Source organism: Lampetra planeri, chromosome 7 (genome assembly GCF_965212315.1).
Source record: "Lampetra planeri chromosome 7, kcLamPlan1.2.h2, whole genome shotgun sequence".
In the NCBI taxonomy this organism is placed as follows: Eukaryota; Metazoa; Chordata; class Hyperoartia; order Petromyzontiformes; family Petromyzontidae; genus Lampetra; species Lampetra planeri.
This window is the reverse complement of record NC_136113.1, coordinates 10,356,870-10,377,085: the sequence shown is the minus strand read 5'-3', so window position 1 is coordinate 10,377,085 and position 20,216 is coordinate 10,356,870. Positions and strand designations below refer to the sequence as shown.

Sequence of the window (20,216 nt, the reverse complement as noted above, 5' to 3'; positions counted from 1 at the left end):
TATTATAACCAATACGGTGTAATGCCCAACAGCAGAGTCAATCTGACATTGTGCACAGGAATCTGGAAAATCAAAAGCTGCTGTTTTCCAGTGACACTCGCTTGCCTACTTGGCTCATTTCACGCACATGACGATGCACATCTGCCCCAGATAGTTCAAACTGTTATCCGTTGCACAATGCACAACAGCAGCAGATTACAATTCTGAAGTGTTACGCAGACATATTCAATGGAAGGAGTTATTCGCGTCCCAATCACACTAGCGGGTTTTGCTACTTTCAAGCAGTCAGTAATCATCGCAGCTGGTATAAGCAGATGCAGTGATGCAAGACATAGTCCAATTGCACCATCATGTCCAAAGGGATGTTCCGAAGAATATTTTCTGGACATTTTTGGGGTCAATATGTTGGAAGTTCATAAAAGCGACGATTTTCCAGGAATGTCGTCGGCAAAAATAGCATTTTTTTTGTTTCATTCATTGTTTTCCTTCGGCAAACAGTGTGAGAGATCCAGAGCGTGACGGAGGGACGGGCGCACTGACACTTGTGCATTATAGATGTCACGTGGCGATGGAGGCATTCGCTGTCTGTTAATTCAATAAAACACACGCGACGTGACTTTGTCAATCACGTTCTGGATGTCAGTAGCCGGAGTTTGCTTAACCTCACATCACGGTGCTCATGATCAGTGCAGATTGGCAAAGAGCGGTTCGGATATTGTTCGCCACTGATGTTAACCGTGAGCGGGTATTGAACTCAGGTGACCGTATACACAGGGCAATGCACTAACCACTGCGCCACCGCTCCGATTTGTACTTCCGTATTTTCCGGATTACAAGACTCACTCCTACCCCCCCTCTATATTTTAGAGCAATCTGGCGGATTGATGTGTGTGATAATAATTGTAAACATCGTAAATAGGGAGACAAAGGCGGTTCTGGCCACCCACCCCTTCGTGTGCCGTGCCGTCCTTCATAGGTGCTCGCTAACCGCACTTTCTCCAACGGCATGCTAAGGCTACACGGGGGATCTTTGTCTTTGTTGTTGTCACAATTGCATACATTTATTGACACTGGACGTCTTACTTTCCATAGCGTCTTATAATCCTGAGAATCCGAATATGGATGTGCCACAGTATGGATGTCACCCAACACGGGAAAGCCCTACAGCGCAAAGCGACGAGCGCAGGATCAGCAGCAGCAGGAGGAGGAAGAGGAGGAGGAGGAAGAGGGAGCTGCCTCCTCTTTGTGAGCCACCGCACGCAGGAGCCGTCCCAGGTCCCGCGGACGACTCACTTGGCAGCACAGAGAGGCGACCCCCCCACCTCCTCTTCCATCGCTCAACTCCCCAACCCACTCCACCCCGTCTGCGCTGCCCTCCGGGGGTTCCGTGATGATGTGATGATGTTGCAGATGCGATGATGGGAGCTTAGCTGTCGGCCGTCTGCGGAGCGACACTCGGCCGCGGTGGTGGAAGAAAGAGAAGCTGTTGGCAAGTGGATATCGTAAGCAGTGCGCGTGTGTGTGTCTTTCTGTTGCGCGTGTGCGGAGTGGGAGTGTAGCGGTAAGCGCACTGCACTACGAACTTGGCGACACGAGCAGCCAACATTGGTGACGATTATCTAAATTGGTCCTGGGCATCCCTTAGTTCGACTCAGCCTAAAATAATGTACCTAGTGTACTTGGGAGACAAAGGCGGCCGGGCGTGGTGTTGGCCACCCACTCTCTCGTGTGTTGTGCTGGCCTTCATAGGTGCTCGCTAACAACACTTACCCCAACAGTCTGTTAAGGCTATACGGGGGATATTTGTCTTTTTGTGGTGAGTGGTGGTCGGGAGTGGTGGTGTAGCGGTTAGCGCGCTGCACCACGAACCCACTGGCAAACCAGCGTTCGATTTCTGCTCACGGCCCAACACAAGTTGACAATGATCTAAACCAGTCCTAGGTTGACTCAGCCATAAATGAGTATCTGGTGCGGTGTGTTTTAAAACATCGGCGCTCGCCTTCACAGCACTTGTCCCGACAGCTTGCGAAGAGTCTACACGTGGAATCTGTGTCGTTGCGTGCGCGAGTCTCATGGTTATTACTAAACGGCACCCTGACAAGTCGTGCTCACGGTGCCCGAATGATCGCCTGTGTGCGCGCAACGGTGTGCGTTGCGAAAGCACGTGGGTTGAGAGTGCCACACTGGCTCGCAGCTCACTTGTGCCTTAACATTGACACATGTCTCTTTTCTTTACGATCAGAGGAAACAAGAAGATGCTCGGTGTAGTCGGCACTTTGCTTCGTTCATCATTTAATTTTTTTTCAATGCTTTGCTGTATGTCCCCCCTCCCCCCCCTTTTAAATAAAAGATTTCACAAAAGATTTCATGCTCTGCTCTCCTCCTTCTTACCCCTTCCCTCTCTCTCTCTTTGTCTCTTGCTGCGCTAACACGTGGAAGGACTCGTTATCATCTGTGCCTTGTGCCATAAATACCGCTCACGTTTCGGGAAATCACCGTCCTTCGGTGTAATAGTCGAACTCGGACCGATATTGTATAGAGAGAGAGAGAGCGGGTCCCTTGCCTGTAAGAACGGGAGTTCACCGGTATTGATTCAAGTAAGCCTGCCTCTGCTGATGTGTCGAAACCGGTCCAGGGTTTTGCTTGTCTTGACTCAATGCTGCTGAAATGATGCACTCACAGAAGGCCGCGTGCAGCCGATCGGTCGTGTATAAGAAATGCTTCGTATTTTTATTTTCTTCTGGATAGACGGCTGGGTGAAGGAGATATTTTCTGCTGATTTAGTTTCCTCTTCAATGTACTCCGTGCCCAACGTGAACGCGGTGCGTTTACGCGCTCGCGTTGGCAGGCCCTCATCCAGCAGTGAGTTGGCAAAATGGGCTGCTGTACATGAATGCACCTGTGCGCATTTACTTACCAAAGTGGGCGGCTATCTCCGTGATTACTTATTATCGTTATTACTACCCAGTGTATGATGGACATCTGTGAAAAAGATCTTCACAGGTCATCGGATTCCTCCTTCACACGTGAGGGCTGTCACTCAACCAACGACCAAAGCCACAATGAATGCGCACACTCTCAGTCTGATTTCGGAAGCTAAGCATTATTTGGGGCCTGGTGAGTGCTCGGATGGGTAGTCACCCACCAGGGCTTGCCAGGTGTTTATATTCTTTGGTTCTTTCGGTAAAGTCACGTAGGTAGACAAAATTACTTTACCGAAAGAACCAAAGAGTATGGATTCCTGCAGTCACGAAAGCTTCAAATCAAGATTTTTACGTAGATAGGTTGAAATAAAATAAAAATAAATATTTTCTATGTGACTTTGCCGAAAGGCCAAAAGAATATGAATTCCTGCAGTCACGAAAGCTTTAAGTCAAGATTTGCCAGGTGTTGTTGGGCATTGGCCAGCGAGGCGTGGCCAGGTGAGTGAGAATCGTCACCCCTTCGTGTGCCAAACTCTCGCTCAAAGAATTGGCCAACCTCCCCAATGCAGCAGAATCCTCTTGAGAAAAGTGTTACGAGGCCCATGTAGGCTTTACTGGGTAAATAAATCACGAGAATTATATAAAACAAAAATCACCATGAAACATCTTGCATGTCCATCGAACAGAAATGTGATATTGTACTGAGTTGGAAGTAGTGTAATAGTACAGAAAACTAAAACAACTCATTGGCCTATCTTCTCTATGTTGTGAAGAAGGGCCATTGTTCGAAACTTCGTATATTATGTCGCCTCTTTGGTACGGTGTAATTAACGAAAGCTTGCGCATTGTGCCGTCTCATCGAGTAGAAAAGCGCCACGATTGTCCATTCCTCCAACGTTCAGCGGTCTGTGTCCGCTGGCAGCTAAAACTCAAACGACGGCTTAAAGCAAAGTTTTTTTTCGTCAACATTTTTTTCTCTTTCCGTGACGCGTGTTTGCACCGTGGCGTCGAGGGTCCTTCGCGAGCGAAGGAGAGCAAACGCGGGCCCCTGGGGGATACGACGACGCGAAAAAACCACGCGACATTCACGGACACCCATGTGCGTGCGGGCGTCTGCTGTGGCGAGCGCCGCTACACGATCCAGGGAGGGGGCCGGCCCCTTTGAAGCAAATGTTTGCTCCCCGGCGAGTGGAGGTCTCCTTCAGAAGAAGGGGAGACACAAATTAAATAAATAATCGTGTAGAAGGGGGGAAAAAAGCAGCCACTCGCACGGCTGCCTTCTCCAAAAAAACCCCTCTCCGTCTCGATCCCACGCCGCAGCAACACGCGGTCTCTCTGCCACCGCCTCCTCGCCTCTCAGTCAGTCGCGGCGAAAGTGGGCGCAGTAGTGGCAACATTTACACTGTGGTGAGTTTGCGACTCTTCCAGTGAGCTATAGCTACACGTGTATTAATCTAGGGTACATTCATCTCGGGGAAGAGATATTTCACCCGCCATCCAGCAACCGCGTGATGCAGGACATCCCGTCGGACCGTGCCAGTAAGTGCGTCTCCTCCTCTCGCTCGTTAATGAATTCTGTAATGATTAACAAGACACAGATGTCCTCCTCCTCCTCCGTCGTTTCGCTCCGTGTGGTCCCACGCATTGTTGGGCCGGACGGGGGACGCAGGAGGTAAGGGTTGGTGGATCAAGTAGAGAAGGCAAAGTTTCCGAACCAAACGCGCTGGACTGTGAGGTTCACAGGAGATGGCAGTACAGCAAATATATATGTAAAACATTGTGCGTAGTTGTTGAGTTGTTTATGCCAGCGTACTCATTGCGTGTTTTTTTCTGGGTATTCTGGACTCTACTCCCACGAGCAGATCGCTGATCAACCTCATGACATTGCCAAGATATGTGTCCTCTAAAAAAAAAACTATTATTGAGCGCGTTCTGATGGGTAACAATCATCGTTGCTTCATGGTATATTTTCTGGTTGTTATCGCATGTTGTCCAACAAAAAAGGTCCCTGACCAGGAATCGAACCCGGGACGCGGCGGGGAGAGCGCCGAATCCTGTAAGCAGTAGACCCCCAGGGACATTGCGTCAAACAACACGCGGTGTAACAACGTAAAGAACACCCCAGAGAGACATGCGGCACAGCCGCGAAACCCTACAGAGTGAGGGCCATTGTTGTGACAAAGAGATCCGACGGGTGCGCTAAGAAAGTGCGGATGGATGCACGCTTGGAATTACATTGAGAGCCAGGAAGGGGGATCGAACGCACGGATTTTCGAGCACACACGCAGGTTTAATGACATCGTTCAGTCTTTTAAGTGAGGCTTAGGCAGGACGCTTCGCAGGAAGGGACGACGATCGAGAATAATAACGGAGCGCCATCCAGGGCACGGGAATGTGTCCACGAGGACATCCGCGTGGGAGGTGGAGCGATTGAAGCAGTGCGTGTGCTTGTTGGATAACTGCTATAGTAGGATCGTGAGAGGTAGAGGCGGTTTGAGAAGTTCATCCAGCAGTGGATTGACCATGGCCGACGACGACGATGATGATGATGAAAGAGAATTGAACGTACCGAATCCAGGGTCAATCATGGAACTCGATCGCACAGCATCAAAGGCTCCGAGTGATTGCACTGCACAGTCGACTTCTTTTGTATGATTAACCGCGCCGATGGTAACCCATCCAAGGCAGGGAGAATAGGTTACCGCTGCATTTGGACCGACGTGGCCACCACCGCTGCTGTTGTTGGCTTCGTTGATTTCGCGGGAAGCTGTCGCGTGTGAAAGGTGCCCCGCGTGGAGCATCCCACTTGGATTCTTGCACACAGCATTGATATGCGGTGCTTTTTCTGGAAGACTTTGCTGTTTTTTTCCCCTGGATTTTTCTGTTGCGCGTCGTCACTTCAAGATGTTTCTTGTTCATGGTTTTTTGTTTGTTGCGGTTGCACCCGAGTCAAGAGCCCAATGGCTCACAGGGCTATAGCTAGTCAATGAACTGAACTGAAACTGAGCGGTGGCGCCATGATTAGCGCGCTGCGGTGTGAACCCGGCAACCCGAGTTGTATTCCGGGCCACACGCCTGCGTTCGGTGGGCGAGTGATGATCCTAACGGGTCTTGGTCTCGCTCACATCTATCAACGACCCGGACTGACCAGCTTGGTGAAGTATGGTCAAGCAGCCACCACCGCGACCGATAGCGGTGTAGGGTGGGAGGCGTTCATCTCGCAGTGGATTGACAAATGGTTGTACGTTTTTTTTTGCTTGTCACTCTAAAATGAACAAGGAAGCAACCCTTTAACCATTAACACGGTCTTTGTGTGTAGTTGTGAGGGGCAAGAGGTTAATTCCCCGTACGGAGATTCGATGATTTTTTGACGATTCCGGTCGCCGTTCGATGTATATTAATCAAGTGGTTATTTGGCCTCGTGTTTATCGTCTCGTTTGTATTGTTTCTCACTTTTGAGTGTGGTTTGTACAGCTGTGTTCACCCCATTCGTCTAAATGTAGCCGTTAATTATTTTCACGCAGGGCAAAATCGTGACGTTTTTTTCATGCAACACACTTTGCATGTGTCCCGAGAATGATGATCTATGATTTTAGAACAGATTCTAGTTCTCGATGTACCATCACATGGCCGAGGAATTGTTCGTACGGTATTTGAATGATAGACTGTGATAACTTGGGGAAGCCTTTAATCTAGCAGATGGTTGTTGATACATACCACAACTATAAGCATTAGCTTCGTCGTGGATACAAACATAGGTAGTGTGCAGAAATTAAATAAATACGATGCAAAATAGGCCTCCTTTGCATTGTCGTCTCTCCACGTAACATTTCATGAATGGTTTGTTTTACACATTCCATCGGCCACACGGCCTTAAGGGAGTCCATCTATTTAGCAGCATTGGTCTAACACAAGACAACTCAGGACCGGTGTTCGACATTCCATGTCCGTGTCTCATCAGCAGAGTCAGGCTTGGCGAATTGGCTGATGATGCTCGTCATGACGATTGACTCAGCAGTGATTTGGAGAGCTCTGTTGCACGTGCTCACTCCCTAACCCCTCCTGTCTCTCTCTCTCCCCACCCCTCCCGGCTCTCTTCTCCCGCTCCGCGGACATCCCCAACTCCACAGACAACCTGCGGCTCCCGCGCCAGCGACGCAAGACATCGGGACACACAGGGGACCCGGCGGACCCAGAGGACCCAGGACCCCCGCACGAGGATCACAGGGAGGATCGGGCCCCGCGTCTCCGTCCCCTTGCAGGAGTCCCGATGGAGCGAGACGAGGACGTGGTGCCACCTAAAGAGTGAGAATCCAGCGCTGTAGCATCGATGTTGTTGTTGTTGTTCCGACGCATTATTATTATTATAATTAGTCACATTGTTGCGTGGGGGATCGGCTGCTCGCGCTTGTCTTTCTCTACGTGTTTCGAAACCCGTGCCTCTTCCCCAGTCACATCCACTATCCATACACACAGATCCCGTAGACTTAGAGACTCATAGACTCACACGTACATGAAACACAGACTTACATAGAGACTCATAGACTTACATAGAGACCAGCCAAATGTCACAGACCCATACACCACGTGATTTTCTGCTCAAATGGAATGAGCATTGAGGTGGTGCTCATCTCCACGTTCGCAGCACAGAGCCAGTGCTGGAAATTCCACATTCGTATGGCAGGGGCGAGTATATCCATAAGACAATCACTTTTAACTCCCCCCCCCCGCTGCCAAAGTGGTATATATTGCATCGACCTAGAAGAGATGATGGGCTGAGTCAACCCCAAACCAGGATGTGAACTAATCAAACGATTGCGAGCCACTCGCTCTGCTGCTGAGCCACCGGGGTCGGTGATGCCAAGTCGAGCTGCGACCATCATCGACGGTTGAAATAATCATTTCATCGATCGCGTCGAGCCTTCCTAGACCTGATAATAATACTGGTAGGAACCTCCTGGTTACACCAGCCCACAGCGGATTATTGTGTCCGTCCGTCGTGCAGGGCGGGGCTGGGTGGGGAGGGAGGGGCTGGGTGGGGAGGGGAGGGTGGGGAGGGGTTGGGGGGGGGGTGGGAGGGGTGGGGTTGGGTGGGGAGGGGCTGGGTGGGGATTGTGGGGCTGGGTGGGGTGTGGGAGGGGTGGGGCTGGGTGGGGAGGGGCTGGTCACCCCGTGGTGCCCTTATAAAACTCATGGTTTAACCTACTCACGCCGGCTTCTGCCCGCCCTCACAGTCGGGCATATTTGCGGAATACACCATGCCGCCGTTGACCCTGGCCATTGACCGAGCAACCCAACGTTCCTACCAGCTCCCTCCGCAGGAATGTGTTTAAATTATTTTATTTTATTTTCAGCCCTTGGTGAATCCGCTGTTGGATTAAGGCCTACACACCCACGCCATGTAGGTCATTGTGGCTGTTTTTTATTTTTAAGTCATACTTCACCACAGCTGGTCAGTGCGGGTTGGTGAAGTATATTCTATGAATGTTATTTATTTCCGATGAAATTCAATAAAGTAAGTTTTAAAAGATAATTAAACCGATGTCATTTACAAATCGTGGCAATTTCCTTCTCTCTCTCTCTTGCCACTCTATTTACGTGCTACGTGAAGAAGGGCCATTGGCCGAATTGTCGCCAGTGATACATTTTGCCTTTTAAGGCCACGACATTGTTATTGACGAATGCTTTGAGTGTGTTCGTTATAGTTGTGCTTGCGCACTACTGGCAGCAGCAGCAGCTTAATGTTCCTTATGTATGTTGAACTTCTTTCGGACCGTACGTAGCCAACCTAATCACCAAGCCATTGGTTTCATGCGTTGCGCGCGTTCTGCTCGCCATTGTGACCGTGCAGCGGGGGGGAGCGCGCCTCCGGCTGGGAGACGACTCGAGGCGCCGAGTCCGAAGACGCGCCCTGGGACAGCTTCCGCGTCCTGGTTCGCCTGCGCCCGGGAGACAAGAGCGACGGTGCGTCCCCCCAGGCGTGCCGCGTGGTCGCGCGGGGGCCGCATGCGTGGAGGGCAACGGGGGAGACAATTCGGTTAACATCGTCCATCGGTGGCGTGGGTTTTCCGGCACGAAACCCAATGCGAGATCGTTGCCGAGGCTCGGTGGCGAAACGCATTCGGTCAACGGGCGATCTCGCCAATGATGGATCTCGTCAGTGGTCCGCACTGCTGAAGTTCCACGAATTACTCCCCCCTCCAACGTTAATAATATGCAGAGAGCATCCCTGTATACTTGTAACGTAGGGCGCCAACGTTGGGCCAAAGGTCCCAACCGTATTCCAACGTTGGCGTAACGTTGGCATGTGGTTTACTGCAATTGTATCGCTGAGAACTTTGCATGGAAGGCTCAGTTGCTCGCGGTATAACTCTGAGTTAAAGATGAGCCGATCTGTCGGGCTGCAATACAATTCGGCTCGTGACACTTTTTGGGGGAGGGTCCTGGCAAGTTTTTGTGGTAGTGGGTGATTATTGCTATGTATATACCAAGTGAGTGATTCGTGGGTCGTTTTTCACACTTGGCAAATTTGGACAATAGTGTCGGCACAAAATGGCCCGCTCTTGTAACCGACGTCATGGGAACTTTAACATCCACTGTGAAGCAGACGGCGTGTTTTTTTTGGTTGATAGCCGGTAGAAAGAAGATGAGTGGTGGTTCGTGGTTCTAGTTTGAGGAGGCTACAAAACTCCAGTCTTGGGTAACAGGTCCAGGTGGTCTAATTTAGAGACTTATTGCGATGGCAGTCGTTTCAATATCAGCGCTTAGTCCACCAGACAGGCACATGCAGGACGATATTTATTATCACCACCATCATCATCATCATCACCACCATCATCATCAATATCAACAGCATCATCATCATGAACGTCATACGCCGCTTTATTATTTCGATCATCAATGAATACAGCTGCTCGTCTCACTAGAGACTGAAAAACCCGAGAGAGACTGATGCCATGTGCAGCCAGTAATTCACACGTAGTAATAATAACAATCTATGGATAATTATCATTGCCTCCCATTTGTGAGCCATAGCCTTGTCACGGTATCCATTGACACACTGTGTCTTGTGCTGCAGAGACAAAGCGATGCGTGAAAGTAGAAGGACAGCATGGAGTTCAAATCAACACTGGCCGGGTGAGGACTGGTGTATTCAGAAGTTCATCGTCTCTTCTCAGTGCAGTTTCCCATTATTTGGGGTCGGCTTTCTTTTGGGGTTTTCACTCCCCACTCTCGTTTCTTGTGCGCAAATCCCCGTCGACGCCACAGTTCCTTGTCTCTTCATCTGTCTTCGCCGTCCCCCATTTCTTGGGTCATCCGACGAAATTGTGGTCGGTGGTCTGAGAGCCCTCCCTCCACACAGCTATCCTTCTTTCGTATGGCTGGTGTAGATTTGGAGCAACGACTGCAATTTCACATTCAGGTGATCAAGCCAGATAACCACGCCAGGAGCAGCCGAGTGCACCGCTGTGATGATGAGTTGGTTGCCGCCTGGCTCAGCAAGACAAGCAGACGATGATACTAATAATGATGCAGAAATAAATGATTAAACGCTTGTTCTGCACTCTCTTACCCGTGTAATCCGTGTCTCTGCTCTCGGCATGTACACACAATCTAGACCAGGGGTCAGCAACTAAAATACAAGAAGAGACATTTTTTGTTCGAATTCGATATAAAAAAAAAATCATTATTTCAAGAGCCGCAATGCGTGTGAATACGGGACTGCGGTCCGTAATAAATAACGTCACGAAGCAGTCCTTAAAGAGCCGCTTGCGTCTCTGGAGCCGCAGGTTGCTGACCCCTGGTCTAGACGATACTCCATCACGCTCTCGGTAATGGGTGCCACTTTCACTCATTCCCTAGTGGTCTCGTTTGTGATGTGGTCTGTCCTTGATACATCCGTCATCCACCTAAACGCTCTCATCTCTGTGGAGTTCAGTGTTGGTTTTTAAGCTTAATCATACACCATCACTTTTCTCCATACCCCATAATCAGCCGCAACATTGCTCAATGGGTTTATGCGGTTTAGCTGCGTAGCTATTCGATGGTATTTTCGGGTTGTACTGTACAACATGCGTTACAAACCCCAAACACATTGGAGATTTGCCGTACAGACTTTCCCTTTCAGCCAAGGCCACTTTTCTGCCACAAACTCTTCGGCTTTCCTCTCTATACTTAATCCGCACTTTCTTGAGAAAGTTGATGTTCTACAATTCCCAAGCAATCTTCATCATCTTGGTCATCATCCATTGCCGTGTGCCGTTGGATCGAGGCCTCTTCTCTGCTGGCACCCGTAGTCATCGCCTTCTATTCACGCGAGAGAGCGACTGCTGCAGGCCTAACGGCGCTTGCCGTGCCACGAGCGGGCGTGCAATCGACGCGCGTGTTCCAGTCGACGGTGCGGCCTGAAATGAGAACGTGACGCGTGCGGTGTGGACAGAACCGGCCCTAGACCTTTGGGGGCCCTAAGCAAAATTTGGTTGGAGGCCCCTTTGATGAATGATTTTTTTCACCCACTAGCTAGCAGTGACTCTAGGGGGCCCTCTGCTGGCCACGGGGCCCTTTGCAATTGCAAGGGTCGCTTAGTGGCTGGGCCGGCTCTGGGTGTGGATCAGGTGGCAGTTGCTAATTGGTGCTTGTGCGGCTCGGCGCGTGTGACAGGGGAACCAGACGCAGGTGCTGGAGTTTGACGCGGTGCTGGATGAGGATGCCTCGCAGAGGGACGTGTACGAGGCCATTGCCAAGGTAGCGGCCGCTGCTCTCCGTAAAAACGATGGCCGATATGAATCTAAACTACACTTGTTTTTATTATAAAACTGAACTGTTTTTTGTTCTTACCAGGTAAGGTCCACTGAGCCTATATGGATATTTTTCAGAAGCGACCTGGCCCACGAATGACAGCCCGACAAAGTGGCCTATGTGGAAATGTATAGCGGCCAAATACTCTCTAAACACGTGACGTTGATTCTAAATGTGGAGGGGAAAACCCAGAGGAGCCGGAGAAAAATCCACACGACCACGGGGAGAGAGAGAGAGAGAACATGCAAACTGCAAACATACAAGCGGCAGGGTCGGGATCGAACCCACGACCCTCCTGTATACCAGGCGAGGTAGTTAACATCTCGCCACTGTGGCGACCATTCATTGTTCCATCGTGCTGCAGCGTCGTCACTTGTTCACTCGATGCATAATTATTGAAGAGACGCCGTGGGTGGGACGATTTACCTCCTCCCCGAATGAATGGCCGTAATTCAGGGTCGCAATTTAATTCGAGCATTGACAGTTTTTTTTTTACAACTTAACATTGCTGTGAATCGTATAAAGCCTCTAGTGGCCACAGATGTCTCCCTATGCTCCTGTGTGTTGCCACAGATTGATATGCAAATCACTCGACCACTTTATTGCTGCCACGTCAGAGAATTCAATCAATATTTGAATGCTATCTCTTGGGGCTGCTGGGAGACATTAAAGCATTTCACACAATATGCAGTAGACACGAATCAGGGAAAAACATAATTACATACGCAATTTGATGCATGTATCGTGAGATTTAAGGGTCGATATTAATTGAGAAATAATTACATTGTGGTACTGTGTGTTGCCTGAAGGAAAGTTACGACATGCACCTTTGGGTAAGGCAAAATAACGTCTGCTGCCCGTGTTGTTGATGGGCTTAATAGTTATTAAAATTGCATTTATATTTGGCTATCACGTGAGGGTCAGTGAGGTCAGCCATGTCATGTGTTGGGTAATTCATGATTATCCCTCGGGAGTCTGTGATTGTGAGGTTTCGGGGTAAATTGAAGTATCAATAGTTTTGTTGTTGCTGTTGTGTTGAGTTTAGAGTCTCTTGTGGCTGCAGGGGTAACCTGGACCAAGCACATACGACTTATTGATTTCTTTTGCACACGATTCGTGTACTGCAAGTGTAAGAACACATTTCAATCAAATAATCAATAGAAACTATTATGCGCCTTATCAAAGGTTAAGAGGTCATATTGGCCAGCGCTGTGGATGTCGCCACACCGTTCACACGCCTACATATTTAATTAATACGTTGCTTATGGACGGAATTGTGGCGTAGTGGTGAGCACTGTGAATCTGGTGACCTGAGTTCGATTCCCTGCTACAGCTTACATCCGTGGTGAGTGATATCTGGCCAGTCCTGTATACCGCCACTCCTTCACCAGTGTGGTGTAGTTTAGTCAAACAACCCCTATGACTGACACGGCAGGGGGAGACGTTTTTCCAGAAAAGCAATGACAAAGGCATGTAAAATAATCTATCACAAGTGTTTGTGGCGTGGTCTATCATTGGTAGCTTTTTTGTACTCGAGCAATGAGATGGCACCAATACCAGACTTGGTTTACATCTCAGCTTGCTTGGTGAGATGGTAAACCGTGGTTACTGAGACACTTTACTTGAGGCACTCACGTGTCTCGCACGACTGCCAACACTCAGAAAAAGCAAATATCCCCGAAAGCGAATATTTAAAACTTTTCTAAAATGCTGGCGGTGCGTGCGTGTGCGTGTATGCGTGCGTGAGTTCGATTACCGCTCATAGTCAAGACCAGTGACGATTATCTAAACCAGTCCTCGGCCTCCCCAAAATCAACCCAGCCTCAAATAAGTACCTGATGCGTTGCATATAAACATCGTCATTGGAGAGACAAAGGCGGCCGGGCGTGGTGCTGACTACCTATCCACTCATGTGGTGTGCCGGCCTTCATGGGTGCTCTCTAACAGTATTGCCCCAACAGTCTGTTAGAGCTACACGGGGTATATTTGTCTTTGTTGTGTGTGTGTGTGCATGCGGTAGTGTAGCGGTTAGCGCGCTGCACTACGAACCTGGCGACCGGGTTCGATTTCCGCTCACGGCTAACACCAGTGACGATTATCTGAACCGGTCCTCGGCTTCCCCTATGTCGACTCAGCCTCAAATGAGTACCTGGTGCGGTGCGTAAACATCGCCACTGGGGAGACAAAGGCGGTCGGGCGGGGTGCAGGCCACCCACACCCTCGTGTACCGTTCCGGCCTTCACAGGTGCTCGCTAACAGCACTTGCCCCTACAGTCTGTTAAGGCTATACGGGGGATCTTTGTCTTTGTATACATGTGCGCGTGTGTGTGCGTGTGTGCGTGGGGGTTTGTGTGCATGCAGCCCCTGGCGCGGCGTGTGCTCGACGGTTTCCACGGCTGTGTGGCCACGTACGGCGCCCCGGCCACGGGGAAGACGCACTCGCTCTACGGCACGGGGCTCGGCGGCGGCCGCCAGCGCGGGCTGCTTTCGCGCGCAGCTGAGGACATCTTCCAGGGTGGGCAAGTGCACAAATCCGCAATTCTTCTTCTTGGTTCTTTCGGTAAAGTCACGTAGAAGGGAAATTATAAAATAATAAAATAATTCTCACGACGTTTATTATGTTTTATTTGTTTTATTTTATTATTTCCATTCTACGTGACTCTACCGAAAGAACCAAGAAGATGAATCCCTGCAGTCACGAAAGCTTTAAATCGAAATAAAATCCGCAGTTATTTATTTATTTTATCCACAATCGATTGTTGGGTTAGGCCACGAAATTATCTGGCCAGATCTGGGTCGTTAGACAGACCCACCCCCCACCTCACCAACACACATTAAATTGTTGCACTTACAGACATTGAACACGCCAATTATTGTTGAGCTCAATAATTCTCGCAGCCATAATTAATCATTAGATACGCGACGTTTTGCTTGAAACTGCGCCACATATCTCTGGCATAAGATCCATGAAGTCGGAAAAAACCTACGCGTTAAGTGTTTCAGTCACAAGAGTGCACCTCACATCACAGAATTTCGCACAAGCGGGGACGCGGCCCAGTGGTAGCGCGTGCTCGCTGCTTATTGCAGAAGCTCGCAGGTCAAATACACAAGGCCACGCTGGTTAATATTGTGGGTTTATTAACCATGACGCATTCACCGCCCGCTTCACATTGGACGTTGAAGATTTCCTGAGGAGAATAGGCCGTATTGTACTGACGTCGTGGTCCAAATTTGAACAATTGTACCCGCAAATTACGTAATTTACTTTCAGACAGGAGGAAAGGTTGTGTCTTCCTTTAATAATGGTCATGGATCCTCTTGGCTACTCCACATGGGCCCCCTTGGCTACTCCACATGGGCCCCCTTGGCTACTCCACATGGGTTCCCTTGGCTACTCCACATGGGCCCTCTTGGTTACTCCACATGGATCCTCTTGGCTACTCCACATGGGCCCCCTTGGCTACTCCACATGGGTTCCCTTGGCTACTCCACATGGGCCCTCTTGGTTACTCCACATGGGCCCTCTTGGCTACTCCACATGGGCCCCCACAGAAACTTTATTCCCCTGCCCCCTAGCATTCAAGATGGTTCCCATCTACCCGCTCAGCGTGGACATGGCTTCTGGAGTAGGGCATGACTTGGGTTGATGCATCACCACCGTTGCCTAAGGCGGTGTGTTCTTGTCTCTTGGAGATGGTTGGCCAGAACAGTTCTATATGCGGATCGTGGATAGGACCCATGTTGACTTTACTCACCCTTGGCAAAACAAGCTCGCATTTGTGCGAGTGCGTGAATTGTGAGTAATGTTGGTACTGTTTGTTAATCTAATGCTCAAACTGTTAAAGCGAGTGACAGTGCCTTGAGTAGATTACGGACCATTTAACACACATCTTGTTTTTTTCTGGAATTTAAGAATGCCATTTTAGTTTTTCATCACAACACGAGACCAGGGAGCCTTAGAATTTAAAACAAACTTGGTCCATAAAACTTTTCCAAGAGCTGTTATTTTTTGTACCAAACCTTTGCTGCGGTGAATCCAACACCACTCATTTTGCCATTGACAGTAGTAAAATGGGCATAATTTGGACGTTTTAAGTTGGTGGTCTCAGACAAGGCTGTGTGAATGAAACACGTGGTACGTTCATGTCATGTGGCACACAAGGACCAGTTTTGTGGTCGCAATTGTTCCATTTGCTGTCTATAAATCACCATTTGCATGTGTAATAGAGTTCACGACTCTTGGACGCCGGAGTTGGAGGCACACGGGTTTTATTCACACAGCACGGTTCTGGCATACAACACTAGAGGGGGTGTCGGCCCCCTCACCCGGCTAGCTGGGGATACACGCGCTAGCTACTTCCTAGCCTGCCTCCTAGTCCTCCTCTAACGGGCTAGGGGAGGCTATCTGGCCTGACACTGGTAAGTCGGGCCCGGTACCCTGAGTCCCAGACCAGCGCTGACAAGAGCACCGGCTCTGGATCTCGGGACCACGCCGCTGGCTCGGTCCTGTTCGGCCCTGATAAGGACGGCGAACCAGGGGAGTCCAGGGCTCTAGCTAAGACGTCTTCAGTCTTCACTGGTTAGCTTAACAAGAACCCCGAGCCCTCCGATACATCCCCTTTTATACCCAACCCCCCGCTGAGGGGTGGGGCCCCCCCGGGGTGCCTGGCGCGGACGTCGTAGAGAGCACCTCCCCGTGCACTCACGTAGCCCCGCCCACTGTGTTTGTTTGCCATAAGCTGCCATGCATAACGGGCTCTCTCTCTAACACCCCTACACATGCAACAATACTCTTGCCACTCATTTTGACGTGTCTGACTTGTGAGTGCAGGGATGCAAAAGTCAAGCGTTGGCTGCACACATCGGGTCGTCGTTTCCTTCATTCAGCTGTGGAATGAGCGACTGTACGACCTTCTGGTTGGTTGGCCTACGTCAAGTCTCATGCATTCCGGTCAATAAACTCCCATTGTAGAATGCCGGTTCATTCAATATTTACACGCTCACATCCACGGCAACAGAATCGGAGCCCAGGACACAGAATGTGATAATCACCAAATTTAAAGAAAGGTATCAGTTGTGCTTTTATAGTTTATAAATGAATGGTGTTGTGAAAAAATATATAATTGATAACCCACAAAAGTATTATCCAGATAGTAACTCGGCTTTTGTTGAGAATTAGTGGATTGAGTGGACAAAAAATGTGGGGAAATTATATATAAAACATTTTTTTAAACAAAATAACAAGTGGATTGTGAAGTGTTCCTATCGTGCTAGCAATGGTTGTCATTGATATCTTATCTATGTGTGTGGGTTATCAAGTTTTTTTTTCTAACAACACAACCAAAGATATTCTCAGTGTGATCCTCACATTGATGGCCGAGGGTCATTGAAGTTTAGCGGATTGCTCCGTCTCGGTGGAGACGATGGGACATTGCTTACACAGGGGGCTCGTCAGACTCAAAAGGCCCTCTGCCAACTTGTGAATGTCACCCATTTCACATGATAACATTCTGATTTCTATACACTTACATATTCCATAGTGTAGAGTGGATATCCGCCTACAATAAAGCTACAATAAACACCGTTTTCATTTTGCATTACTCAGCCAACTTGATGAACTTATTTGACCGTTGCTGTTGTTATAATTTTGCCCGAAGGATCACCAGCATACAGACAAAATCCGAATCCATGAAACTGACGAGGCAGTGTCGTTGGAGGGGCTCGTCGAGACGGAGGTGACATCCGTGGAAGGTTTGCTCAAGGCTTTCAGGAAGGGCATGACCAATCGGAGCGCAGGTGTGTGTATGCACGTCTTTGTACAGTGGTTGGCGCACTGTACTATAAACCTAGCCACCCGGTTTCATATCCCGCTCACGGCCACCACCAGTGACGATTGTCTGAACCGGTCCTGGGCCTCCCCTAGGTCGACTCAGCCTCAAATGAGTGCCTGGTGCGGTGTGTAAACATCGCCACTAGGGAAATAAAGGCGCCCAGGCGTGGTGCTGGCCACCCACCCCCTCGTGTGCCGTGCCAGCCTTCATAGGTACTCGCTGACAGCACTTGCCCCAACATTTTGTTGAGGCTATATGGGGGATTTTGTCTTTGCATTGCAAGTGCTCAACTGAGTGCGATTTATTTTGTTACAGATTGTTTGGAATATCGATTGGATGGCTAAATATATATATCTGCATAGTTCCAAAATACTTATCCTACTCACAACCCGGATAGAAATGTATATTATGACCTCTGTATTTTGTGGAATATATCCATTCAGGATGCAGTGAATAAGTTGAAGTTGAAATGAGCTACACATGATGGATTCCATGCAATTCAAGTTATCACATTTCTGTAAACTTACACTATGAGAAACAATGCGGTTTGGCAGAGCGGTAAGGTACTCGTCTTAGATGAAGACATTTTGATTCTAATAAGCTGGTTTATTTCTCCCGCTTTTTAAATACCACACAGGACGTGACGGCTCAAGGTCTTCAGTTTGATCAAAAACAAAGCGATTGCAATCATAGCAGTTTCATCAGAGACACCCGCACCAGATGGGGCCCTGTTGGAAATCTATGCAGACTCCCAGAAGACGTGCTTTGAGAGAACCCAGCACTGTTTATATCACAACACGTACTGCCTCTGCTGTCCGGTAATGAATCTACCACCTGTACCTGAAAATGAAAAAAACTCAAACTCACCGAGGGTCGGGATTGTGTCCACTTCAGCAGGCTGTAGGTCAGGTTAATGACTCAGCTGATATTTTTGCAATCATCGGTGGCTGTTACAAATGCTGGGTGTGGTGGCGCTCGCCGGTATAAATCCAGAGCTTTGCAGTCAAAGGTCTGTGGACCATGTTGGGCTCTCAAGTGGCCAGGGGATGGCAAGTGGATTCGTGAATCCTTCCGTGTGGAGCTTTGAAGATGTATCCCCTAGTGGGCAAGGTGGATTTTCTGAGTACTCCAGTTTACTCCCACATGCAAACCATATATGCATGGAATAGTCCAAACATCCCAATGCGGGACCATCCTGAAAAAAAAAATATTGAGACTCATAGAGTGAGGCTTTCCTGGATAAAAACAAAAAAAATCGAATTTTCAGTGCACTGGCTGTTGTGTAATACTATCACTAATTCTGCTGCTTGCTTAGAGGGAAATATTTACGTTTCATCGCCTGAAGGTTCCAATAACCAAGCAGAGCAGACAAACAAGACAAGCTCATACCTGCGACTGTGGCTCCATTCCCTCCCTGCACCCTCTGTGCTGCATAGCTCACAGCGTGCTCCAGGCAGTGGAATGTGCACACATGGCCATATGGAATAAATAGACATCACGAGGGCTTCATTTGTCACATTTACTGCGTTAATGGTGGGCTGGAGATGACACGTGACTTGTAGCCACGGCCATGTGCTCGATGTGTTGTGCCGGGTGCAAAAAGATTTGTCCGGGTGACTGACCGAGAGGAACAGGAGTGAATTCTAGATTTGAAGCTTTCGTGACTGCAAGGATTCATACTCTTAGTTCTTTCGGTAAAGTCACCATGTAGGTAAAAAATGAAATTAAAATTAATAAAAATAAAACAATAAAATCACGACGTTTCGGAGGCAACACAAGTCTCCGTCATCAGGTGGGACCGTCACAGCCAGATTTGCTGCACTTATTGTTTTATTTGTATTAATTTTTATTTAATTTTTTACCTACGTGACTTTACCGAAAGAACTAAGAGTATGAACAGGAGTGAAATTAAGTACTCGACTTCAAGACAAAATAGCACAGATGTTTTTTTATTACAAGTTTACATGTAAACATATCATTACTATGAACGCACCTTTACTACCCGATGGCATACTGTCGTAAGGCCCAGGCTGATGAGAACTGGTAAAGGTGCAGCCCTGCATGCTCGATGACACCACTGCTGGTGGAAGGGCCTCCACTAGAGGGAGCTCTAGAGGGCCCCTTTGGCCCACTTTGCCATGCTGGCCAGGTGCCTCATAAAAGGTGGCGTATAAGAGCTACATACCTGGTCGTGTTTTACAGGTGTGTTCAAGGTAAAAGGATTGCGTTTGTACAGAGCTATGAATGAGAATGAAAGAGATTGCGAAGCTGTTTTCAAACCTCAAAGCGAAGTTGTTTAAAAACAACGCAGAGCATCGCAAGGTCGACGAACCTGGCCGCGTGAGAGGAAACTAAAGTCGGAAATATGGAGGAAGAAAAAAAACTCCACGTGGTGTCCGTTGCCATAACCCAATTGGAACCCTTCCACATGAAAGCGAACTACAGTGTAAAATCGGAGCTGTGTGCACAATCAAAGGGCGCTGTTGGTTTTTGTTGTTTTCATAGAGTCGACGCATTTCTACGGGTTCCTAAGAAACCCTTAGACTCCTGGCACGCGAGCACCGAGCAGAGGAGCATTCCGGGTGACAGTGATTGTCCTACTCTTTGGTTCTTTCGGTTAAGTCACGTCGGTAGAAATAATATAAAATAAATCACGAGTATA

At 48.8% G+C, this 20,216-nt stretch overlaps 1 protein-coding gene across 1 annotated transcript in view; it reads left to right on the top strand.

The window, feature by feature from the left end:
* The first annotated feature begins 1,376 nt into the window (after positions 1 to 1,376).
* The window catches only part of LOC144720149 (uncharacterized), a 35,063-nt gene continuing 16,223 nt past the window's right edge, over positions 1,377 to 20,216 (top strand). The window contains exons 1-9 of the mRNA XM_078596655.1: positions 1,377 to 1,502; positions 7,055 to 7,229; positions 8,776 to 8,888; positions 10,003 to 10,061; positions 11,586 to 11,669; positions 14,085 to 14,238; positions 16,555 to 16,640; positions 17,381 to 17,680; positions 18,192 to 18,207. Of these exons, the coding sequence (XP_078452781.1) occupies positions 7,195 to 7,229; positions 8,776 to 8,888; positions 10,003 to 10,061; positions 11,586 to 11,669; positions 14,085 to 14,238; positions 16,555 to 16,640; positions 17,381 to 17,680; positions 18,192 to 18,207 (847 nt within the window). The 5' untranslated portion in view covers positions 1,377 to 1,502; positions 7,055 to 7,194. The remainder of the gene's footprint in view (positions 1,503 to 7,054; positions 7,230 to 8,775; positions 8,889 to 10,002; positions 10,062 to 11,585; positions 11,670 to 14,084; positions 14,239 to 16,554; positions 16,641 to 17,380; positions 17,681 to 18,191; positions 18,208 to 20,216) is intronic.